Source organism: Xyrauchen texanus, chromosome 3, assembly GCF_025860055.1.
Source record: "Xyrauchen texanus isolate HMW12.3.18 chromosome 3, RBS_HiC_50CHRs, whole genome shotgun sequence".
In the NCBI taxonomy this organism is placed as follows: domain Eukaryota; kingdom Metazoa; phylum Chordata; class Actinopteri; order Cypriniformes; family Catostomidae; genus Xyrauchen; species Xyrauchen texanus.
In genome coordinates, this window is record NC_068278.1 from 45,551,809 (window position 1) to 45,578,766 (window position 26,958).

The 26,958-nt window shown below is 37.4% G+C and overlaps 2 protein-coding genes across 3 annotated transcripts in view; both read right to left on the reverse strand.

Annotated features, from left to right (window-relative positions):
- Nucleotides 1–11: 11 nt before the first annotated feature.
- radx (RPA1 related single stranded DNA binding protein) lies at nucleotides 12–15,114 on the reverse strand. Its single transcript, XM_052111015.1, has 15 exons — nucleotides 14,246–15,114; nucleotides 11,652–11,794; nucleotides 11,319–11,511; nucleotides 11,067–11,175; nucleotides 10,855–10,955; nucleotides 10,616–10,735; nucleotides 10,401–10,496; nucleotides 9,788–9,958; nucleotides 9,402–9,583; nucleotides 9,122–9,258; nucleotides 8,294–8,341; nucleotides 7,409–7,500; nucleotides 6,094–6,378; nucleotides 495–659; nucleotides 12–379 (listed from the first exon to the last, which is right to left on the reverse strand). Exons 1-15 carry the CDS (start codon nucleotides 14,799–14,801, stop codon nucleotides 234–236), a joined length of 2,544 nt encoding a protein of 847 aa, XP_051966975.1. The 5' UTR covers nucleotides 14,802–15,114; the 3' UTR covers nucleotides 12–233.
- A 4,097-nt stretch (nucleotides 15,115–19,211) lies between these two features.
- Nucleotides 19,212–26,958, reverse strand: part of npas2 (neuronal PAS domain protein 2) — a 93,257-nt gene continuing 85,510 nt past the window's right edge. For both annotated transcript variants that reach the window (XM_052106009.1, XM_052106015.1), the window contains exons 18-22: nucleotides 26,274–26,438; nucleotides 25,942–26,132; nucleotides 25,540–25,632; nucleotides 25,175–25,385; nucleotides 19,212–23,047 (exon numbers count right to left, since the gene is read on the reverse strand). In XM_052106009.1, coding sequence (XP_051961969.1) covers nucleotides 22,859–23,047; nucleotides 25,175–25,385; nucleotides 25,540–25,632; nucleotides 25,942–26,132; nucleotides 26,274–26,438 — 849 coding nt within the window. In that variant the 3' untranslated portion in view covers nucleotides 19,212–22,858. The remainder of the gene's footprint in view (nucleotides 23,048–25,174; nucleotides 25,386–25,539; nucleotides 25,633–25,941; nucleotides 26,133–26,273; nucleotides 26,439–26,958) is intronic.

The window sequence follows — 26,958 nt, forward strand, 5'->3', positions numbered from 1 at the left end:
CCATAAGTACTTTTTAAACAAAGGATTACACCCATATCAAACCAATAACAAAAAGCTTTTATTGTGTGTAAATCAGTAAAAATATTTTGTAACCCACTTAGTCCAACAAACCGAACTCACATCAGCTCTTCAGAATGCATTTTAGTAACGATACTGGCCTTGGCACATTTGTAATTCAGTCAGAAAACTTTTATTTATTTTGCATGATTATTTTTGTGATGTGTAGAGTCTCATTATCTGCTGTCGGCCTGGCAGATGTCTGCTGTCTTGTAAAGTTTGGAGCAGATCATTTCTATTCTGCTCTCTCCAAGCAGACACAAATCAACAATACACACCACTCTTTCTGACTCCATCTGAGGAGCAAAACTCATCAACGACCCTGCACAGAGAGACACACATACACACTTTAGGACTACACTGCTAACTTGATGCACAGTTTATTCAACAGAAACATGGAAGACAATGTGAAAAGAACAGTATCATACAACACACACCTGGTGCAGGGTGGGTACCATCTGGCTGAACACACAGGTGTCCCGTTGACAGGCAGGACAGCAATGAGTTATCATGTTGACTGTGGGGCACTCCAGCAGCTCTGGGGTCATCGGAGGAAATGACAGGCACAAACATAACATCTACTGCAGCCTTGTGATTTAGCCCTGTGGACAAAGGAGGGCTACCCATTACCACTGAAACTGAGACAACAGCTCCATTCCTAAATCTACAAAGCTTCCTCAAAACCTACTCTACATGTTATGTACAAGTGACTTATTTGGAATGCTCTACATACACTGCCAGGCCAAAAAAAAAAGTACATACTTAAGAGCCAATGATTGGATCATTATTGCAGTGATTTTTATGGTTCAGCTGGCAACAATTATTTTAACCCTAACTGATGAGTGTGTAGCTTCTCATTTCTTAAACACCCATGTCAGAAGACGTATCCCGATTTATTGGAAATTATGTTACTGTCTTTCCGAAGGGGCAAATTATTGGCCTGCATCAAGCAAAGTGAACAACCAAGGAGATTGCATTAAGAACCGTTCAACATTTAAATCTGGAAGGATTATGGTGAACCATCAGCTTTGCAGTAGAAATGTGGTCGAAAAAACATCTTGAATGTTTGTGTCACTAAAACGCTTGAATTCACATTGTAAAACATCGACATCAGAACTCATGGCTATGTTTAATAGTGAAAGTAAGAGCATTTCCAAACACACAATGCGACAAACATTTACAGGATTTCGACTAAACAGCTGTTTGGCCACAATAAACCACTTGTTAGTGAGGCTTATTGGAAAAAACTACTTCAGTTTGCTAGGGAGCATAAAGATTGGACTGTGGAGAAATGGAAAAAGGTCATGTGTTCTGATGAATCCAGATTTACCCGATTCCAATGCGATGGGCGCGTCAGCGTAAGAAGGGAAAGATGAGCCTGTCATGCATAGTACAAGCCTCTAGAGGTAGTGTTATGATCTGGTGTTGCTTCAGTTGGTCATTTCTAGGCTCAGCAACATTATGTGGCAATAAAGTCAGCTGACTACCTGAATGACCAGGTTATCCCATCAATAGATTTTTTTCTTCCTTGATGGTACAGGCATATTCCAGGTTGACAATGCCAAAATTAATTGGTCTCTAATTGTGAAGCGTGTTCAGGGAGCATGACGAATAATTTTCACACATGAATTGGCCACCAGAGTCCTGACCTTAACCCTATTGAAAGTCTTTGGGATGTGCTGGAGAAGACTTTACGGAGCGGTTTTTTGGAGGGTTTAAAAGGTAAAATGTGAAGCTTACAATTATATAAAGCACTTACAGTAATTTATCTGCTAAAAATCATGTATTTTAACAGTGTTTTAAACAGTATCATGTTTGAGCTGTAAAGTTGTTTAAATCATAATTTTTACAGTCAATTTAGGGTTTTATGACATTATATCATGGCAACTAAGTTGTAAAATTGGCAATAACTTCACACATAAAAAGGTTAGAAAGCAATTTTATCACACTAAAATCAAGTTAACACATTTTTTTTTTTTTTTACATCTTGTGGCTATACTTCTGAAACTGAGTATTTTAAAATGTTTGGATTGGTCCCATTCACTTCCATTGTAACTGCCTCACTGGAACCCAGATTTATGCTCTTTTTTTTTTTAAGCAAAGGAGGGGCACGTTGATTTTTTTGTTTGTTGTGGTAATCATTATAATACCACAAATTCTGTTGATTGAGCTCAACCTGCATTGAATCCGGATTATTCCTTAAACTGGTCATCCATATCACATATATATGTAGGTTGCATCCAAAAGCTGGAAATTGCTGCTTTTGGATGCTATATATAGAGCTACAGTTGAAGTCTGAAGTTTACATACACTTAGGTTGTCATTAAAACTCAATTTTAAACCACTCCACAGATTTCATATTAACAAACAATAGTTTTGGCAAGTTGTTTAGGACATCTACTTTGTGCATGGCATGAGTAACTTTGTTTACAGACAGATTGTTTCACTTTTAATTGACTATATCACAATTCCAGTGGGTCAGAAGTTTACATTCACTAAGTTAACTGTGCCTTTAAGCAGCTTGGAAAATTCCAGAAAATCATGTTAAGCCTTTAGGCAATTAGTCAATTAGCTTCTGATAGGCTAATAGAGTCAATTGGATGTATTTTGAGGCCTACCTTTAAACTCAGTGCCTATTTGCTTGACATCACGGGAAAATCAAAATAAATCAGCCAAGACCTCAGAACAAAATTATGGCCTTCCACAAGTCTGATTGGGAGCAATTTCCAAGCACCTGAAGGTACCATGTTCATCTGTACAAACAATTGTACGCAAGTATAAACACCATGGGACCACTCAGTCATCATACCACTCAGGAAGGAGACGCATTCTGTCTCCTAGAGATTAATGTAGTTTGGTGCGAAAAGTGCAAATTAATCTCAGAACAACAGCAAAGGACCTTGTGAAGATGCCGGAGGAAACAGGTAGACTATACAAGTACCTATATCCACAGTAAAACGAGTCCTTTATCGACATAACCTGAAAAGGCTGCTCAGCGAGGAAGAAGCCACTGCTCCAAAACTGCCATAAATATCCAGACTACAGTTTGCAAGTGCACATGTGGACAAAGATCTTACTTTGTGGTGAAATGTCCTCTGGTCTGACGAAACAAAAATGTAACTGTTTGGCCACATTTTTATGTTTGGAGGAAGGGTGAGGCTTGCAAGCCAAAGAACACCATCCCAACCGTGAAGCATAGGGGTGGCAGAATCATGTTGTGGGGTGCTTTGCTGCAGGAGGGACTCGTACACTTAACAAAATAGATGGCATCATGAGGAAGGAAAATTATGTGGATATATTGAAGCAACTTCTCAAGACATAGGCCAGGAAGTTAAAGCTTGGTGGCAAATGAGTCTTCCAAACGGACAATGACCCCAAGGATACCTCAAAAGTTGCGGCAAAATGGCTTAAGGACAAAGCCCTGACCTCAATCTGTGGCAAGAACTGAAAAAGCATGTGCAGCAAGGAGGCCTACTAACCTTACTTGGTTACACCAAGTGGAGTGTTTGCCAGGACACTCTTGTAAAAGAGATTTTTAATCTCAACGAGTCTCTTCCTGGTTAAATAAAGGTTTAATAAAAAAAAAAATAATAAAAAACACCAGTTCTGTCTGGAGGAACGGGCCAAACTTCCACCAACTTATTGTGAGAAGCTTGTGGAAGGCTACCCAAAATTATTGACCCAAGTTAAACAATTTAAAGGCAATACCAAATACTAACAAAGTGTATGTAAACTTCTGACCCACCTGGAATGTGATAAAATAAATAAAAGCTGAAATAAATAATTCTGTAATTATTCTGAAATTTCACATTCTTAAAATAGTGATCCTAACTGACCTCAGACAGGGAATGTTTTCTATGATTAAATGTCAGGAATGGTGAAAAACTGAGTTTAAATGTATTTGGCTAAGGTGTATGTAAACTTCTGACTTCAAATGTAGGTAATAGGAATGTGCAAAATTACCAATTTTCCTAATCGACTAGTCAGTCAGTTGTTTTACTTATCAGTCAATTGTGTTCAAGTGACACTATTTAAAGGGATATATGGACACTAAGTGCAGCAATTCAACATGGTGAACGGATATTCAACAAATAAAAAAGCTAAATAACTATGCCATCTTACTGCACAAAACTAGCAAAGTAAGAAAGGTACGAAATAAGAAAAGCCCCAATACAAAGCGGCACAAAACAGCTTAAGCACATTGTGAGCGCAGAATGACGCACTTCAATGTAACCAAAGTGCTTCAGGGTGATCCTAGCTGCGCATTCAAAAGAGAAGAAATACAAGATGATGCATGTACACGTCATCATCTAGAACGGCAACAAGCAGTTTAAACCTTTTTTACGAAAACTATTAATTTAAGCAGTGTCATACAGAATCATCAAAATACATGAATCTCTCCACAGCACTTAACAAATAAGGGAATACACAGCAGAAGATTTATCGTCCGACAGTGATCATCTTGAAAAAATTTGTTGATGCAGCGCTTTGCTGTAACAGTAGTACATTAAGACTAAACCTAAAGCAGTAAAGAGACTAAACTTCTTACAGAAGGTTTTACTGTAATGACTGTTATTAACTGTTAAGCACAGCAAACAATCATCATGCAAAATAGCTCTCTCTTAATTCATCTGAGAATTGCCTCTCCCATTAAAACCACAACCACTAAAAATATTAATGTTAGTAGTCAACCCCACTAATTGACTAGTCAGTTGTCAGAAGACAAGTCGATTAGACGATCACTCCAGCACATCCCTAATAGGTAGGCATCGAGGCACATCCTAATAAAATATTTGCATCACATTCTGTCTACTGAGATGCCTTCATCTGGTCAGTTTTTGAAGTCAGTGTTGATTCAAAATCCTACATGTGTGGTTTGCTGGTTGGTTGTTTTTCTTATTAGTCCATTTCTAGTGAGAAATAAGCATGGTTGTTTCTAAATATTTGCATATGTAAATCGCTGCCTGTGAAGTCGTTGACTGACTGGGCACTGAGGTATCAAGGTAACTGCCTAAGCTTTCGGACACAGCCATAGTGCTTCTCAAGACAACTATTAGTCCAATGGAATTTCACATTGGCATGTTGTTGAGCAACTCAGTTTCATATTTTTTCAAACATGTATGACTTTCTTTCTTCTTTGGATCATAAAGGATGATGTTAGGCAGAATATTGGGGGCTAACAGCCTCAAAATTCACTTTTATTGCATCTTTTTCCATACTAAGTCTTCTAGAAAGTCAGTCTACTGTCGGCCATGTTTGGAGCACTCTCGGGAAGATATTTCCAGTCATGACAATGCAGCTCCTGTCTACTTGAATGGGGAAAGACTGATATCTAAACAATGAGTGGTCGAGATTACGATCAAAGAACATGTTTCAAATCAGCAGTAAAATCTGACAACACTAGTTTCATAAATTGTGCCTCTTTACCACAAATTACGCAAACAAACAAAAAATTTAGCTATATAGCTACTTGTAAAGCTAATGTAAAGTATACATGTTCTCAAGTTGATTGTCAGGCCATGTCTTTATCTAAGAATTTTTGGCTTTTACCTGTAAGGCGGAATTTCCTTTCTACATCTGCTGACCATTGGGTGTTCTAATTTCCCCCATTAATTTCTCTGCTGAGGTTGCATTTTGCCAAAAATCTCATTAAAGATAGAAACTTTTGGAACTAGATGAGGGTGAGTAAATGATTACAGGATTAACATTTTTGGCTGAACTATCCCTTTAAATTAATTTTTCATTGATCTCGATGCAACACATTTTATGATTGCCTTGTCTGTGAAGGATACAAAGCAACACTGCCTTAGAAAATGCAAAAAAGAAGGTATCTTAGGAGGTAGCATAATTATACATTCTACTGTTTGGAACAGCCTTTACTTCAGAAACATGCTTATGGTGCCTTAAAATGCTGTCTAGGTAGGAAGCTTACTAGGTTTTGGAACAAAATTTATGAGTAAATTTAACTACATACTCTTGTAGCGTTGGTGGATGCCTATACACATTTGCTTCCCAAATGCTGCTCTTAGCTCTTACCCAGTATGGTGAGTGTAAAGTAGCCAGTGCAGGCCACAGGTGTGTGTGTATGTGAGTTGAGATCGGGGGTCCATCTTGCTGGACTCAGGTTCAGGTGATGTAGCAGAATTTCTTTGTCATCAAACTGGAATTTTTCTGGAATGCTTTCTTGATCGAGCTTGCCACAGTAAAAGTGATCTGTCATTTTCTGTTTTAGTAATGGCCAGTAGCTGCTCTCCCACATTGCACTGGTGTGGCTGGCAGTTTGCTGTGCGTCTGGGACTCCACTTGATGTCTGGTTGCCCTCTTCAGAGAACATTAACATTACACAACATATTATTGTAAATTATTAAAGAGACACTTTCACTATATCTACTGCTGAGTTTGTGGGTGAAAGTAATTCAATTTTTCATCATCACACTGAATGTCATTTGCAAGCAAATTATTCTAGACCTTTTCTCAGAATAAACCACTTTTTGCCTTCAAAACTGTATCACAATTATACACTCATTGAGCACTTCATTAGGAACACCAGTTGAACTACTTATTCATGTGAGTATCTAATCAGCCAATCCTGTGGCAGCAGAGCAATGCATAAACTCATGCAGATACAGGTCAGGAGCATAAGTTAATGTTCACATCAACAAAAACATTTTAAAAAAATGTTGAATTCAAACATGGCTCCAAGGTTGGTGCCAGAAGGGCTGGTTTGAGTATTCCAGTAACTACTGACCTACTGGGATTTTCACGCACAACAGTCTTTAGGGTTTACTCAGAATGGTGCCAAGAACAAAAAAACATCCAGTAAGCAGCAGTTCTGCGGATGGAAACACCTTGCTGATGAGAGAGGTCAACGGAGAATGGACAGACTGGTTCTACAGAAATTGCATGACGCGATCATGTCAACATGGACCAGAATGTCAAGGGAATGTTTCCAACATCTTGAGGAATCCATGCTACGAAGAACTGAGACACTGTTTTCTGAGCAAGGGAGGCCCCTACCCAGTATAGTGATCCTAATAAAGTGCTCAGTTAGTGTATTCGTTTTTTACCATTTAAAACATAACACACATTTTGTGAAATGTTTTGCATATAAATTGTGTATATGCAATATTTCTTTATTACGATGTGATTGATTTTAATTTTTTTGTTAAATAAAAAAATTGGTGTGTCTTAAATGGCCAAATACTTATTGGGGACACTGAATTTATGTATATTTTTCACATTTATAACTACTGCAAAATGTTACTCTGATGGTTAAGTCACAATTACTGATATGTGAGGATAAAGATATCTGCATGTGTTCGGTGGGTGTGTTTTATTGAGGATGCAGCACCTTCGTCTCCCCTCTCAAATTCCACTGTGTCTGCCTCCTCTCTGTTACAGCCCTCCTCTTCCTCCTCTTCATGAGAGGTGAAGCCCATCTGCCTAAGGGCCCAAATCAGATTTAATAGAAGCTTAAAATTAGCCATATCCTCCAGTGTGAGGTAGCAATGGCTGCACTTTAAGATGTTTTGGGCAAAAGAGTAGAGTAGAATGAATGAAAATCAAATGAACTTGCTATCAAATCAAATCTCTTTTTCATATCTCAGTAATATAAAAGTGCAGCTGGGCAGAGCTAAAAGTACAATAGGCAGGTTTTCTGATTAGTGAAATTAAAGACCTTAAGAATAAGAAAAAAAGTAACACTAGATATCCTATTATTAATAGTGGGATTAATTGTAGGAAAATGAAGAGTGAGTTTTTGTATGGATGAGCTTAATGTTAATTAAAACAATCAATTGAATTCAACAGAATGAGAAGAATTAAAATATTTACTTAAAAAAATACACATGGGTGTGAAACTGAACTGTGAAATGAAATGCTATGTTAACTCATGAATGGGCTGAAGTGAGATTCACAGTTTATAATAAGGTTCCATTTGTTAACATTAGTTAAAATGAACTAACAATGAACAATATTTTACAGCATTTAATCATCCTTGTTAATGGTAATTTCAATATATAGTAATACACTTTTAAAATCAAAAGTTGTATATGTTAACAATAGGTAATGCACTATGAACTAACAAGGAACAATTGTATTTTTTTAACTAACATTAACGAAGATTAATAAATAGTGTAAAAAATATATTATTGATTTAGTTTATGATACCTAATGCATTAACCCTTGTTTGCGAATAGAACCTTATTGTAAAGTCTTACCGTCCTTCTTGGATTACCTGTCTGATTGCACTTTGGATCTGGTCAAATATCGACGCCATACTCTTCTAACAAAAACCAAAAAAAGGACATTACATTAGGTGACATGATTTCATGTCTCTAAAGATAATGAAGATAATGAAGAAATTCTACACACAAAAAAGCTAAGTTTAAGAAAAGAGAATAACATTAAACAAAATCAACATGAATGGAAATACATGAAAATAATTTAATAGTAAAATCAAATGTATATTTAAGCAAACTGGAGACTGGATAAAAGTATTATAGCATATAGCCATGACAGGCTGTGCATTACAGTGTTTTTACCACTGGTAAGGGGTGTCCTTATCTAGAACTACTTAATTGATAAACTTGATAAAGAACACTCAAAACCAATAAAATATAAATGTAACAGGTAACACTTTACAATAAGGTTCCATTCGTTAGCATTAGTTAATGCATTATGTATCATGAACAAACAATTAACAATACACTGTTCACAGCATTTATTAATCTTTGTTAATGTTAGTTAATAAAAATACAATTGATCATTTTTAGATTATGTTAGTCCACTAACTAATGTTAACAAATACAACTTTGATTTTAAAAATGTATTAGTATATGTTGAAATTAACAAAGATTAATAAATACTGTAAAAGTATTGATCATTATTATTTCATGTTAACTAATGTTAACAAATGGAACCTTATTGTAAAGTGTTACCATGTAATTCAAATTACAGTTTCAAATGAAACTAAATAAAACACCAAACAAACCAACCAACCAAGAGAAACATAAACAGCATAATGGATTTAAAATACTGTGATTACCTGTTGAAGGAGCCTCACCTTGAGTCTGTTTGCATTTTCCTGCGTTTAGGTATAGCTGCAGTGTCAGAATCGGATGATATTGAGTCTATTTCTCCCTGTTCCACAAACCCCTCATCCCCTGTGGAGAGAGGCATTACCACTCTAGCACCTTCCAGCTGTAAAAACATTAACATTTTTGTCATCATTCAGCAAATAAAAATATTTTTAAGAGAAACCTTAAGGACATTTTTTTCTTATATGGCTGCATTATACCATAAAAATAAATCTTGCTTTGGAGGCTACAGACAATATTACAGACCTGTTGCTCACTTTGTGACGTGCCTTGTACAGTGTTGACTACAGGGTGTAGTTCCCCTGGCGGCCAGATGTGGTACTGCACTGCAGCCACATAGCCCTGTATGGCCACTCTCCTATGCTCCCGATACTGCAGACTCTCTAGCTCCCCCTTCATGTCAGCAACGGCTGTTATTGATGTCTCATCTACAACATACAGTAACGCCAGTCAGGGTTGTGAAATTAGATAAAGTACAGATTAACATGAGATCTTGACCGAATAAAATCTAACCTTAAAAAACCATAAAGTCCAACATCTCTGAAATTCACATTACTGACAACTCTGTATAATAATTACAGCAGTGATAATGTGTTAGAGCAATGTATAAGGTTAAGTAGGGCAGATCTTACTGGCCGTGTTGTTATTGGTGGTTGGTGTGAAGGTGGGTTGGCCAGGAGGGTAGCAGTAATGTCCTCCGACAGCAGTCCTCCGCAGCATGACACTGTCCTTGAGTGTCTTAGTCCACTGGATGAATGCTTTTACCTTTGGTTCATTGACATATGGCTGCTTTTTGTGACAGCCTGACAAAAAAAAAACACACATTTGTTTTTCTATCATAGCAGGGACTTTCCATGGACGTTTTCGAATGTTTTTATACTGAGCTAATCATATTTTCTATCTCCGCAATGGACTGTAGCCAAAGCCTTAACAATACATACACACATTTTATCTGTGGCCTCAAGTGTGAGAAGGGTATAGCTACAGGCATAGCTCCAAAAAGGGGCGTGAGCTTCAAATCTCCATTAAAGATATAGGGAGCCCCTAACCTAACCCTTTCCCTAACCTTAAATATGAGAGGAAGTAACACCCCCTTTTGTAGTTGGCACAACCCCCTTTTGTAGTTGGCGCAACCTTTTTGGAGAACTCCGCCACTTTTGGAGATTCTGCCCCCATTTGGAGGTCTCTGGCCTGCAGCTTTACCTCCTTGTCATGGGCTGATTTCAGGGTCTGGCTGGAATTTACCTGTGATGAAGAGCTGAGTTTCTGTGCTACTGGTGAGATAGACAGAACTGCCTACTACCTGACACACCCTCATCTGAGTGCACACCAGATACGTCACTTTGGAGAGAAAGTAAAAAATAAAGAGAAAGAGAGAGAGATTGAGTGGGATGAGGTGATCCTGCATTTTAGCATTAGATTTTAATGCTAGTGCATTATGACATGGACTGATGTTTTACTGGGGCAGATATTGTTGAAGATCTCTGGCTGGGATGTCGAGAAGATCTCCAAGATAAAGGGAGAGTCAGTTGTCCCATCCACTGCATGTACCCATCGATATGCCCAGAACTTCTCAGGTCCTGACACACAAAGATGCAGACATAACTGTGTAACCAACGAATCAACATCCTTCTGTAATACTAGGCAGCAAGTTATAAAAACAATTACAGACACAAAGCTGTCCAACTAAAAGCAATACCAGACTTTTCCTTGCTTCTGATTCGCTCAATGCGCCCCACATATGTCACAAGACCGATGATGTCACAGGCATAGTTACTGTTTAATGCCTCCACCTCTGACCTGGTCACAGACAGAAATATAGTGAATCGTGGAATCATTTTTGAACAGATTCACTAAAATAAACAGATTGAAATAACCACTTCTCAATAATATTGTATATGTGAATGGTACCTTGTGATGAAGTTGTATGGGACATCAGGAAGGCTCCACTGAGTCTGAACACTTTTCGGCGGAATCACCGTCACTATTGATGCAGGACTTCGAGGATTCAAGCAGATCTCTACACAACACAACCACACTCAAACAATTGAAATAATCTATTTGATTTTCCTCTGGACATGACCTGATATTACATAAGGCCCAGCGATGACCCCCCTGTATAAAACATAAAACAAGGATAGTGGAAAGGATTCCAGGACATACCAATAGAGCGAAAAGCCATGATAGAGAGCGTGTTGATCTGCGGTCTGGACCGGTTTTGATAACTGTGTTTCAAAGTGTACTGCTGCAGGTACAGAACCGAGCCCACTGTCAGTCGATTGTACCACTCAGGACAAAGATCATTCCACAAAACCATGGACATGATCCCACTCTGATCAGCCACCTCATAGTAAACCTGAGAGACAGCCGCACACATAGATAAAAAAAAGAGAGAAGAACCAAAAGAAATAGTGTCACCAAATCATATCACGCATGTGTGCTTTCCAAGCAAACTAAGAAAGTTGTCACTAGTGGTAGATAGGAGCTATGACTCACTTGAAATGGGAAGTCAACTCTTTGTCCTGGTTTTCCATAGTACTTGATCCTGGATCTGTGCAGAATTCTGACCAGCAGTGGGAGCGGCCGTCTAGAGCTGTGAAAGAATGCATCCAGATCCGCAAGTAGAGTGATTTTAGACACTGTCAAACAAAGCCAACAACAACATGAACTAGGGATGTGCACAAGTAATCGTCTAATCATTCAAAACCAACTAATCGATTATCAGAAATACTACTCGAAAATCACAAATTGATTTTCTTTTGCATATTGTCCTGCCATAGGCAAAGCTGAATAATACTGTACTTTCCCTCTGAATCTCTCTCCAAATCTCACAGTTACATTGAGAATTGTAATGAAATGCAATGAGAATTGAATTAATGCATATTGTTCATTACATTTTTCCAAAAGAAATGTTTGTTGAAGTTACAGTAGCTTATTTTTATCTTATGTCCCAATACCATTTTTTTTTTTGAGAACAAGTACTTATACTTTCTTTTTATTACTCACCAATACAGAGTCCAATACCTGTTTTGTTTTTTTAGTTTTTTCTGAATTCCATATCAACAATTTATTTCAATTTTCAAACAGTGTTCAAATAAATGTCTTCATTAAAACTTTAATCAAATGAAGTGATTTTATACAGAACCTCACAGCACAATCCAAAATAAAAAAAAATTGGTCAAATAAAGTGCTGCATAAAAGAGCATCATAGATGTGAGATATTGCTTAGATAATAAAACAAAATACTATTGATTTAGAATTATTATTTATATTTGTAGTATTACAGTGAATACTACATAACTATACAGTAGTGAACTACTTCTGTCGTACTTTTTTCCCTTAATTAAATTGATTTTTTTTTGCCTGAGCTTTTATTTTGAAGTGTTTCTGTATTGTTATGACCAAGAAGCTCTGTAGCTTCTCACTCTGGAAAAAAAAAGGTCACTACGTGACTCAAAGTGATTATTAAACCTCAAAAGGCTGCTATTTAATTATATAAATATGTAGTCTGTATGTTCCTCGTACTACAAAGTGAATTAGTGCTCTGCCTGCTACTGCTTTAGGGCAGTGGTGGCTCAGTGGTTAAGGCTCTGGGTTACTGACCAGAAGGTTCAAGCCCCAACACCACCAAGACACCACTGTTGGGCCCTTGAGCAAGGCCTTTGAACCTATCTGCTCCAGGGGTGCCATATCATGGCTGACCCAGCACTCTGACCCCAGCTTAGCTGGGATATGTGAAAAATAAATAATTTCACTATGTATATTCAGAAATGTATGTATAATGTGTGACAATTGATCAATTTATTTATTTATTTTACAAACAGAGGATGCGATGCTCATTGTGTTTTCCGTGTATGAGCCAAGGATCTCTTAAAGGTATGAGCCCTCTGTGTCTTTTTGTCAGCAAAATACCGGCTCCACACATTCTTAAGCAATCACATTTAAAGCGCAGCACATTCAAACATTATATTTATTACATTAAATAATCATTAATTTATTAAATAATCTCACTAGGACAGGATGTGATTTTCATTTGTGCATTTTAATAACAATCATATGTCAAATTGTATCTATTTTTGGTAGCGGAGCATTTTTACGAGCACGACTACAAGGATATGAGTGCTGTATCGGCCCTGATTCCGATACCGGTATCGGAACACCCCTACTTATTTTGAAACCATTCTTGGTAACATTTTGTGAAATAAATATTCAATATAAAGGTGGCATAAAATAATCGATTAATAATTGATTGTAGGTTAGAATACTTAACTACAAAATTACTCTATAATGCCCAGCTCTAAAATTCAACACATTTCAGGGACATACACACACTAGTTACTCTTCCACCATGAATTAAGGGCAAATGAACAGTTGTGAGAATACTAATAAAACGTTTAGACACAAACTACAGGTTTTGAATGTGAATATTAATTAAAAAAAATGTAATGAAGGAATATTCCATGTTCAATACAAGTTCAGATTAATCGACAGCATTTGTGACAATGTTGATTAATACAAAAAATCATTTATTTTCTTAAAAAAATGCAAAGTTAGAGTGAGTCACTTAAAATTAAAAGTGAATGGTGCCAATTTTTAGATGGTGCAAAGGCAGAAATGTGAAGCTTAGAATTTTATAAAAGCACCTAATTAAATTCTTCAGTTAAAACTCATGCATTATTTGAGCTAAGTTTTTAAATCATTGTTTTAGGGTTTACAGTGTTATGTCATTATGCAACAAAGATTTACAATTGGACATAACTTCACATAGAAAAGATTAAGTGATTTCATCACACTAAAATCGTGTTAACATGCATATATTTTACCTCTAGTGACTATACTTTTGAAAGAGTTTTTTTTTTTTTTATCGTTTATGGATTGGCCCCATTCACTTCCATTGTAAGTGCCTCACTGTAAGCCAGATTTTTTTTGAAAGAAAATGGATAGTCAAGTCATAATACATTATTGTGACAATCAACATTATGCCACAAATGCAACCTTGAACTGAACCCGGAATATTTATTTAATAAAGATTATATTATAAATATATGGAGGTAATATCGTTCTCTATACTACACGCACTGTTTTCATACCATCAATAACCACTTCTGGCGGTGGGCTGTTGGGAATCCACACGCTACCATAAGGATCATCGTTTATCCACAGGGATAAGTAATGTTTTCTGCCCAGCTGGAGGGGTCCATCAGTCCGGCTCACATCATTGCGACTCCACTGCGGGATATTCTCGTCGTCTTTTATGGACAGAAACCTCTCAGGGAGCTCCACAACGCTGTGGATGCTGTCTATTCTCAGGTAACTGTGACTCAACCTCGTTTCATCGTAGACTACCGACAGTTGGGCCACCAGAACCCCAGTCCCACAGCGCAGTGAGCCCTTCCAGACCAACCGGGTCAGACTCTCCGCCAACTGACACTTCACTCGCCACTGACCGTCCGTTACCGTCATATCATAGCTGTAGGACTCAGTGGCGGGATGTTGTAGGCTCAGGTACCGGTCCAAAACGATGACAGCCACGCACAGCGGACTGGGGAGGGTCAGGGACAGAGTGTGTGCGGACTGCAGCTGCTCCAGCACCGCTTGAAGAGCAGAACTAGACCCGCGATCACTGGGATACGATGGACTTGCCATCACTGAGAGCAGAACGTCCTGATTCTGACTCAAACACTACATAATCTGTCCCGAATCAGGTGCAAACACCCAATGAATTTAAAATAAATACCTGCAATTTAATGTGTACAATATGTGAGAAAATTAATGTGACTGTATGTGATAGACTTACACGCGTATTTGATATGTACAGACTTTTCTCCCTTCAGATATTTAAATGCTACACTTGTATGCAATCAGTAACATTTTATGGCTCATTCGGACTCTCGTGTATTATATTGTTATTAAACTTAGCTCGAGACGTAAACAAATAAAGAGCGCGCGACATGTTCGTGGTTCTTCTTCACAAGCAGTTTCAAATAAATCACTGAACGGCGCCGGCACGCCGCCTACTGGCACGGAGAAAACAACGGCGACAATAGATACAGAAAAGTACCTCAAAAAATGTATTTGGTATTTTTATATAAGGATCTGAATAATTAACTGTCATGTTTTACTTCAAAATATTGCTTGTGTTTTAAATTGTTCAGCTTGTAAATAGAGCTGTTTAGTCATGACGTTAATTTGTAGTCCAACACAGAAGGCTTTTTCGCCATGAGTTCCCATGATAATATTGTTAAAAAAGGGTTGTAGAATAGTGATTTTCGAATCGTGAGTAAAATAAGATCTGTGTTTAATATGATTTAGAAGCGAAACATACCTAAAAGGTGTTTTTTAAACTGCTGAAGTAGCTAACAATTTGCTACGAGGACAACCAGCACAGAAACTCATATTCTTGTGGTAATTGTAGTCCTCATGTTTTTATTCACTCAGTTATGTCGTAAAAACTACATCTTTTCTTGTAATAACGAAATATTATGTAAAATAAAAATATATATAAGAGGATATGTGGTTAGAAACGAAATATTTTCTTGTAATAACAAGATATTATGTTTAATATAGTTATGACATAAAAACGACATCATCTGTCATTTTAGCCAGGTGTTTTGAGCATCTCACAAGTAAACTTATCATTCGACCTATCATTTTTGATATCCCAGCCTACTTTCTTACAGTACAGTGCAGGCTACTCAGCAGTAAATTTTTTATTATTTTTTTTTACATTAGGTAAAGTCAGGAGTTTTGTTTTTAATTATTGTTCTCCAGAATCCTGAGGTTTCAGAGGAAAATATTCATAGGCATAGGCCTTGTCCAATAAGTTGGACAAGGCCTATGTTTTCTGAACGTGTTAGTATAAACTGCAGGCCAAGGTATTTTGGAGTGTTCGCAAAAAGGAAGAGAATATAATATTTGTTTATATTGAATTTACTGTAAACCTAATTACAATAATATTTTAATAGACTTTAAGTTTAACCATTGAGAGTTTTGTCAAACATTCATAACATATTTTGGGCTATCTAACAAAAACTGATCTTAAAAAAGCTATGATAGTGTAAAATCTTAAAAGTAGCTTAGTATCTTAATGACAACGGAATAATAATGCAAGAATTTCATCGGCCACTTATCCGATCAAGTTGTAACATATGATAAATAATCATAAAAATAATCAAATCTCCTGGGATTTTCATGCATAACAGTCTCTAGAGTTTACTCAGAATGGTGTCAAATCAAAAAAAACATCCAGAGAGCGACAGTTCTGCAGACAGAAACGCCTAGTTGATGAAAGAGGTTAATGGAGAATGGCCAGACTGGTTCGAGCTGACAGAAAGGCTATGGTCACTCAGTCGGACTCTGTACAATTGTAGTGAGCAGAAGAGCATCAAGAATGCACAACACGTCGAACCTGGAGGCGAATGGGCTACAACAGCAGAAGACCACATTTCTCGCAGCCATGAACAGAACGCTGAGGCTGCGGTGGGCACAGGCTCACAGAAACTGGACAGTTAAAGACTGGAAAAACATAGCCTGGTCTGGTGAAACTTGATTTCTGCTGAGGTACACAGATGGAAGGCCCACTGCAGCCTCAGCTTTCTATTCTTGGTTGACAGAAGTGGAACCCTCAAGTCTGCCTCAAAGTTCGACGTGTGTGAATATCCCAGGAGATCAGTAGTTAAAGAAATACTCCTGTCTGGCACTAAAAATCATGCCACGCCCAAAATCAATGAGATAATTTTTTTCCCCCATTCTGATGGTTGATATAAACATTCTTTAGACAATTAATATATATACAACACATATGCAATCCAATGTTTTGGCTGGCTTTTTAATGAATAAAACAACAGAACCATTGTACTGACAATAATAAAATAAAATATAGTTTTTTGGATGACATTTTATTTGCCACTTAATCAAATGTGCAATGAATAAGACCTTTACATTAAAAACTGTTAAAATAAAGCTGTTGTACATCGATATTTCGATGCATTTGATGAATCTAATTTAACTTACACACAAAAAATATTTTAGCCTATTTTTTAGATTAATTTTATTTATCTTATTGTTTACTCAATTCAAGTTTATACATTTTTTTGCAAACTTAAAAATGGTTAAATCTTCAAATGATATTTTTTCACAAAAGCCAAACCGTTCATGTTTTGTTGTTGCTAACTTCCACATTATAACATTTCTTTATGATTTAAACAAAGAATAAAATAAAGATAAATCATTTCAAATAACTATGCCACGGTTGCCATGTTGAATTAATTTAACGTTATTTATATAGGCTACAGAGCAGAGCTGCAATCGTACCATTGACAAGTGTGTCTGTTGTTAAGTCTCATAAATTATTTTTGTTTTTATTGGAAAACTTAATTTCATTATTATGAGAAAAGATGTTGTTTGTTCAACATAATATCTCATTACGAGATACGATTTTTACGACATTATTGAGTGAAAAAAATAACAAGTACGTGGCAGCATTGCGCTACTGTAGATTTGCTTCTTGCCATTACTAGTCCACGGCAGGTGATATTAGATGAAGGGACATTCTCATTCTAGATAGCATTTGTTTGAACAAAACATAGTATACACTTGTGAGTGCATCATCATTTTCTTTTCCCCCCTTTTTCTCCCCAATTTGGAATGCCCAATTCCCAATGCGCTCTAAGTTTTTGTGGTGGCGTAGTGAGTCGCCTCAATCCGGGTGGCTGAGGACGAATCTCTGTAGCCTCCATGTCTGAGACAGTCAGTCCCCGTATCTTATCACATGGCTTGTTGAGTGCGTTACCACAGAGACATAGTGACCATGAGGAGGTTACCCCATGTGAATCTACCCTCCCTAGCAACCGGGCCAATTTGGTTGCTTAGGAGACCTGGCTGGAGCGCACCCTGGATTTGAACCCGTGACTCCAGGGGTGGTAGTCAGGGTCTTTACTTGTTTGCTTTATTATCTGATACATTATATATCTGTTCATTTAGTCAACTTTAAAGGTGCACTCAGTAATTATTTCCTCATTAAAAAGTGTAACTCCTAAAGACATAAATTGTTATTTTGCAGTGTATGTAGGAAATCACACACGACCTCTTACATTAAAGACTCCAGTCATATCAGTAACCTTATAAAAGCTGTTTTATTCTACATGGAGAGGGTCCGCACATGGGGGCTGCCATGTTAGAATCACACAACAAGCCGAATACTACTAGCTCAATCTCAGTAACCATCTTGTATTTGAAACTTTCACTCATTGATTAAATTAATCATGGCTGTCTGTGAATACAACATTTCCACAATGGCATCTGCAACTGAAAACGATTTAATTTAAATGATGCTGCATCCAAGCCACTAGGTGTCAGTGTAAGTCCAAGATGACACAAAGATAAAAGTTTCTGAGTGCATCATAAAGCATTATATGTGCATTTGGCCACAAAGCTAACAGACATGAAAAGCCATACAAATTTTGATTTTATGGGGTCATTAAAAACATTTATTCATACAGCCTTTTCCAGAACGGATTAGATCAACTTTAGCTTTGATAAAAAAAGATATCCAGGCTGAATGTAAACTTTTTTTATTAATAATTTCTTTTAAAACAATAACAATATGTTAAAGCTTGTTGTAATGGTATATGTACACAGAAGAAAAGGGGGAAAACAAGCCATACATCATTGTCTGTGCAACACCAACTCGCTGAACTGAAGAACAAAAAGCCTTTACCTCCCCCTCAGGTAAGACACTTCAATAATTAATCTGTTACAAAATACCTCTGTTTTTACTTTCAAATCATACAATGTATATAAATGTATTTCAATCTATTTGACATCTTATAAAATAAACAACTATATTTTTCTAAACATTTTGCTTTTTCGTCTTATATTACAATATCTTCTATATGTTATCTGCAGAGTATCAGCAGAGATGGCTGTTTATACCAGGTATCATTTTCCATCGCTTCCCCTCACCTGGTAGAACATTAAATGCATTGATGCCCTCGCCACCCAAGACGAGAGGGTTTTCACCTGTTTTTGCACACGCACACGCACGCACGCACGCACGCACGCACGCACGCACACACACACACACACACACACACACACACAACTTTTAGGCCTACATCCTCATAAGAACAGACACTTTGTGGGAGAAATCAAGGCCAGAGAGAGGAATCAGAAAAATCATAAGACAGAAAGAAAGGGAAAAGAATAAAAAGCAGTCTCCACAACCAGAGCAGAGTCTCACTGGACAAAGAGAAAGAGAGAGAGAGAGTAGACAGAACGGCTTTCATCTCTACTCACAGCCCAATCAATAAACGCAAAGACAATAACATCCACATGTGCAAACAACACAGCAAACACATGAACGTCTGCAAAACCATAAAACCTTTACATGTTATATAGCCTGACTGGGAAAATATCACATAAAAATACCACAAAAGGCTGTTAAACTAAGTAGGAAGCAGCTAGTTGTGTTCGAGGGAAACAAATCCATTTTTAATGAATGTTTGAAAGCCTGACCAAAAATGTAGTCAAATTTTACTTCAACTTTTCTCTCACATCTTGAAATCACAAAGAGCGCATTTGCAAAACCTGAAGATAATCTCACGAAAGAAGAAAAAAAAAACGGAGGCACTGTTGCAGAACACCCAGGCACGTGGGCCTTTATCACTAAGGGTGTGTTTGTGGCTAAACAGTTGCAGTTCACTTAGACCCGTCATTGATTAAGCCATGTTAACATACAATTGCTGGAGCTTCTTCGGTTATTAAAAAAATACCAGCATCTGAAACACAAACACACTCAAACCACACCAAACATCTTCCTCATCATTCCTAGCGTCACTCCAGGGAGGCAGCACAAAACACTGAGATGTGGATTAGTAGGAAGTCAAGGGGGCTTTAAACTCTGCTAAGGACATCATAAATGATAGTGGGACATCAATGGGTTCTTATCCATATTAAATGGGAAATGTTATACTCGTATGGTTTGTAAATGAAAAAAATATGGCCTGGAGTGCTTCCTTCCAGTGTAATTTGTTCAAAATAACCACAGAGTTTAGATACATGCGAGTAACATTTGCTAGCTTTAACATCTGGGTAAAAATGTCACACCTGAGAGTGTCTGGGAATTTACACATTGCTGTACATCACCAAAGGAATGTTGAAGATGTTTTCATACAAAAATACTTTCCATTTTCATTTAAACAGCACATTGGCTTTTACTAATATGAAGTGTCTCTTGCTGACAAGAAACAAAAAAAATCTCTTTGAGAAGAATAAATTACAAACATTCTTGTTTTTAGAATCGTATTGCACAACATGCAGAAGGGCACATAATGGAAGCTGTCAATAGATTGATTTTAGACTTTAACAGAGTTGTCTTTGTTTTACAAAAATAAAATAATCAGCACCAGTCTTTAAATGCGCAAGGCGTGACAGGACAGAAGAAAGAGCAGCTTAAAGTTCCCACAAAGAAGAAAATAATTCTGTGATTCTGGATTGTCAGAATTTGTTTTTTCTTTTTTTTCTGGATGTGGATGTGTCTGAGAGCATCACAACACTGCAATAAACTTGATTTTGAATCCTCAAAAATAAGGGAGTAAATACTTTGACCCTTGACAAGCCTGACACGTAGATTTCCACATCAACTCCTGATAATAAAGTAACGTAATAAAAAATGACGAGACAATAAGTGCATAATATGTTTTGATTAAATTTGACTTTTTTTTTTTTTTTGTGAAACACTGAGCCCAAGTGTGAGAACATTTCCATTTCTGCAGCTCTCTTTAAAGTCATCACATTATGATTGTCTTCAGTCATTAATTTCTCCCGAACAGGACACATACATGCAATCACTGTGGCACTTAGTATCACACCACCTTAAAGGGATAGTTCACCCAAAGATGAAAATTCTCTCATAATTTACTTACCCTCATGCTATCTAAGATGTGTATGACTTTGTTTTTTTTCCGCAAAACACAAACGATGAAACAAAGACTATCTCAGCTCTGTTGGTCCATACAATGCATGTTAATACTGATCAGGCCTTTGAAGCTCCAAAAAGCAGATTACGTCAGCATAAAAGTAATCCATCAGACTCCAGTCATTTAATCAATGTCTTCTGAAGTGATCCAGTCGGTTTTGGGTGAGACAGACCCAAATGTAACTCCTTTTTCACTACAAATCTTGACAGCAGTCTCCTTGGCGATCATGATTTCAAGCTTGATTACACTTCCTGTAGCTCCATCTAGTGCTCTGCGTATGCATCTCCATTTTTGGAGCTTCAAAGGCTTGATCACCATTCACTTGCATTGAACAGACCAACAGAGCTGAAATATTTTTCTAAAAATCTGTGTTTGTGTTTTGCTCAAGAAAGAAAGTCATGCACATCTTAGATGGCATGAGGGTGAGTAAAAAATGAGAGGATTTAAATTTTTGTGTGAATTATCCCATTAAACAATAATAATGTCTCACACACCCTCTGCTATAAAGCATAAATAAGACAAAGCCTCTTCCCTGTGTAATACTGAAGAAGAAATTTCCACATATGAATTGAGACACAATAAATACCTATGCTGTCCTGAAATTGACATCAAATCAATGCAGATTTACTGTCTGGACATGGGACCAGTTGGATAACAATTGTATGTCTGAAACAACCGAAACTAACAAAGGAGAACTTTTTAATCAGCTAAGTCAACATGCTTCACCTGAAAACGATGAAGAGTAATGTCTAGACACCAGCATAAATATAGAAACTCTACTATTTACTAACTAAATGTTTGTTCTTAATGATACAGAAGGTCCAGAAATAAAGAGTAACAGGGATGATTCAAACTCAATAGTAGCAAAGGTTTTTTTTTATCCTGGTATGAACTTTCAGATTGATCTTAAATATTTGTAATATACAACTTGATTCAAGTTTTATAATTATATCTATCTGGGAGGGGACAGAATCTGATGGCTTTCTGTTTTCAAAATATATTTGGGTCTTAGCTGAATTGTGTCCAGCTCCTTTCCTCTTAAACAACCACACATAGAGAGAACCTGTGGAGTGAGAGCCCTGCAGATGAACCATCCTTGATGTATGAAATGTTCATGCATGTTCATTGTTATGATGATGCATTGTGTATACTGTATTTCATCTCATGTGAGGTGAGGCCATTTTTGTATGTGTTCAGCACTCGCAACCGTTCTGTTACTGAACTCTGCATCCATTTATGCTCTTTCAAGGCATTTCTTGATTGATTGATTTTGCTGAGTTAGTGTAAGAAATGTCCAGACAAAACAAACCAGCTGTAATATTACAGTGCCAAAAAACTGCAGCTCAAGTTTTCCAATCCACTATTTAAAAATCATCTGTAGCATTCTGTCTTTTATATTTGAATCGGCACATCTGCTTGACTGTCCAGGGCTTCTCTGTGACCCCTCGCTCAATGAGTACCAGATGGGTCATGCCACTGTGAGCTTATCCCACACACCGCAGCATCTTCCACAAGCAGTCTGGGCTAGGCGGAGCCTTGGGGCTTGTGGCATTCTCACCATTGTGTGCTGTCATGGGAACTTTGAGAGACTTTGGCTTTCTCGATTTTGTTTGGCTCAGGAGCGAGCCTTCCCCTGAGTCAAAAGAGTCCCTTCCCATCAAGCTAAAGAGTTAACCACTCAACATGCTATCCTGGCAATCTCATGGCTTCCCCCTGGGAGTGGGGCTATCGTGGAAGCATGTTTCTATAGTCTGATAGGCTGCTGGACTGGGAGTGATGGTGCTGCTGGTGCTGCTGCTGCTGCTGCTGCTGTTGTTGTGGCTGTATGTATCCCACAGTGCTTTGTTGTGGAACATTAGGGGTGTGAAATATGGCCTGAGTGGGACCGCTGTGGATCAGACCCTGCGGCTGCATCTTTGAGATATGGAGAAAGTGCAAGAGACAGAGTGATGTGGTTATCAGTATGCTTTTGTGTAATGTGCTAAGACGATAAATAATGTATGACATTAGTATTTGAAGATTAACTGTCAATCATTCATATTAATGGGAATCATAATTAATTTTACGATTCCAGTTCCTCTGGATTATTATAGTTCCTTAACGTTAACATTAACTGTTCCATTATCTATTTTATTTGTACTTTTGAGGAAGAAATATTTTAAAATAACAAATGCAATTAAAGGGATAGTTCACCAAAAAATTAAAATTCTCAAACAAATGTTTTTAGAAGAATATTTCAGCTCTGTAGGTCTATACAATGCAAGTGAATGAAGGTCCAAAAAGTATATAAAGGCAGCATAAAAGTAATCCACATGACTCCAGTAATTAAATCTATATCTTCAGAAGCGATACAATAGGTGTGGGTAAGAAACAGATCAATATTCAAGTCCTTTTTTACTGTAAATATCCACTTTCACTTCGCATTAGCATTATTCATGCATATCGCCACATACTGGGTAGGAAGGAGAATTTATTGAGGGAGGAGTTTTATTGAGCATTTATTGTATAAAAGGTCTGAAGATTTTACCATTGGAGTCTTATCGATTCATTTCATGCTGCCTTTATGTGCTTTTTTGAGCTTCAAAGTTCTGGCCACCAATCACTTGCATTGTAAGGACCTACAGAGCTGAGATATTCAGTAAATGATGAGACTTTTCATTTTTGGGAGAACCATCCCTTTAATTTTGGATTAACTGCCCTCTGCAGCCTGTTACAAAGGGATGATGAGATCACTTCAAATGTATATATATATATATATATATATATATATATATATATATATATATATATATATATATATATATATATATATATATATATATATATATATATATATATGTATGTATATATATATGTAAAAACAGATTTTTGCTAAATATGTTTACACAATGACAGACTAATTAAGATATTTTTTTTACAAAATACCACTAATTACAACAAAACTTGTTTCTTTAACTACACATGGTCATAACAACCACCCCATAATTTCTCTGACTGAAGTCTTACAAGTACACATTACAAAGTAACAATTCTTGGTACATTTTAAGTCAGACATGACAAAATGAATGACTTGCGTTTAGTAAATAATTCACTAAAAAGAACTGACTCATAAGAGTGATTTGTTCAGGAATCAGATTGCACTGGTCACGGTATGTGTTTCGGGTTGCTGATTTAGTAGTGCTGTTGCAGTGCCGCTGAATGGTAGTGCAGTGTTCTATCGCATCGGCAGAAGAATGTACGTTCAAGAACCGTTAATGTAACCGAAAGTCATGAACATGATTTGGTTCCAGTATTAAAAAAATTTAACCAGTTCTGAATAAGAACCGGTTCTCGGTTCCCAACCCTATACAACATGACTCAAGATGAAATTAGTTCCTTGTTCTGCCGAGTAATAAGAACCAATGATTCATAAATCACAAAGGGTCTTGTTTACTAACATTGAGTATACACGTATTTGTGCATAAAATTAATGTGCGAACGCTTTCACACAGAAATCAGTATTGCATTTATGTTTATTTCAAATTTAGTATAAATTTAGTACCACTTGAAACCACATGTGTGCAAAAAAATAAAAAATAAAAGTTGTCCTTTGAAACTTGGAATGTGTTTTACATTTGTTTTTATTATTTTTAGAAGTTAGAAACCATACAGCCCAACAATAAGTCTAATGTAAGAGTAACAAAATGATGATTTATTGTTTCTGCATAAAAATGCAGCCAATCACATATGTTTGTTTCAACTGGTTATAAGAATGGCACACTTGGCTTTACCCAAACATCTAGCTGTGTTTGCTCTCTGGCGAGAGATACGTTTACAAAGAGTGACAAATGGCAGAACAGAAGAGATTGTGCAGAAAGCCCTTATATGGAGATTCATTTGCCATGTTTTATGCAAATGACTACAAATAACTACACTCGCATGTACTAAACGCACTCTCTCATTTTAAATAATCCAGAATCGATCAACATTGGATCAAGGGTAAACATTTGTAGAGAACCTAATATGAAATTATTAGGCAATGCTTTTTTTGTCTTTTTTTACCTGAAAGAACTGCTGAGGCTGCTGTAGTGGTAAACTGTGTGGGGCAGCCGACGGGTGAGCCGTGTAGGTGGCCGTGGCCTGATGGGTGATGAAACTGTTATGGGGGAACATGATTGGTGAAGTGAAGACGGGGGAGGGGACAAGCACAGCGTTACAATTCATCTGCTGCACAGGGAATGAGGGAGCCATCATCTGCTGCTCCATAGGATATCTGTAACACACACATACACATAATATAAAACAATAACATCCAATCTGAGTTTACATTAATTTTGAGTTTAGAAATTTACATTTTGAAGCTGTACAGGGCCATCGCACACACACACACACACGTGCAGTATGTATATAAACATGCACATACTCACTTGGTTTGTTGAAGAGTTGAGCTGCACTGGGAAGACTGAGCTCCCCCACTGCTATCTGGTACAAGCGTCTGCATTGGCTGGTTTAGCAGCATCCTACGAATCAGAAAACAGCTTTCATTACATAACTGATATACCAGCCAGTCAGAGTTCCACTTTTGTTACAAAAGTAGTTCAGCAATGGTAAATGATACCAAATAAGTCATAGATTTAGGTTATTCCAACCAGAGATATTATCTCTGAGATAAATTACATAGATTCCATATATAAATGACTCTGTATTGTGGCTCACTAGAATCAAGAGGGAACTTGAAAATTATATAGGACCAAAAATGCACTCAATGTACTTTTGCCAGTGTTGTGTGTTATGTTAAGGTTCCTCTGTGTGTAAAGGTGTGCTATTACCGTAGCTGTCCATCCTGGCTGTAGTCGGTGTGTGTGTTTCTTTGGCAGTGTGTGTCTTGTTGGCTACGTTGTCCGTGGTTGGGAGAGAACATCATTGGGTTGCTGTAGAAGGGTGTGGTGATACTGGTGTGTGTCTGCATTGGAACACTGACACCCTGCATGTGTCCACTCTGAACCAGTCTCTGCTGGCCCTAAACACACACACACACACACACAAACAAACAAACAAACAAACAAACAAACAAACAAACAAACAAACACACAACCATCACTCTGTGGAAGAGCCTGTGAGCTATTATATGTGTGTACAATGTGTTGTACAGTGTGTTTACCTGAGCAGATGAGCTACTGGGCTGTTCTCGGAGCAGTGTGTGTGATGAATGTGAGACACAGTGTTGGGGTTTAGGATGTGTGCTGGGTTGGGTCGGCCTGACTGGACCCTGCTGCTGTGGACTGGAACTGGTGAACTCTCCCTGTATTGGTTGCTGGAGTAACATCTGCAAACACACAGATCCGAACACACTGTTCAGAACAAGCCTGACTACTGTGATGGTTTTTAGTTGTAAAAATATATGTAGTTTACACTGCCTGGCCAATAAAAAAGTTGCATATGCTAATATTTAGTTGGACTGCTTTTAGCTTTGAATACAGCATGAATTTGTCGTGGCATTGCTTTGACATCCTTACGCAACATTCCTCATGCTCCCTGAACCACTCTTTCACAATTTGAGCCCAATGAATCTTGGCATTGTCATCCTGGAATATGCCCGTGCTGTCAGGGAAGAAAAGATCAATTGATGGGATAACCTGGTCATTCAGGTAGTCAGCTGACTTCATTTTTATTGCCGCATAATGTTGCGGAGACTAGACCTGACCCACTGAAGCAACCCCAGATCATAACACTGCTTCCAGAGGCTTGTACAGTGGGCACTATGGATTACCCTGATGCGCCCATCGCTTTGGAATCAGGTAAATCTGGACTATTTAGACCACATGATCTTTTTCCATTACACAGTT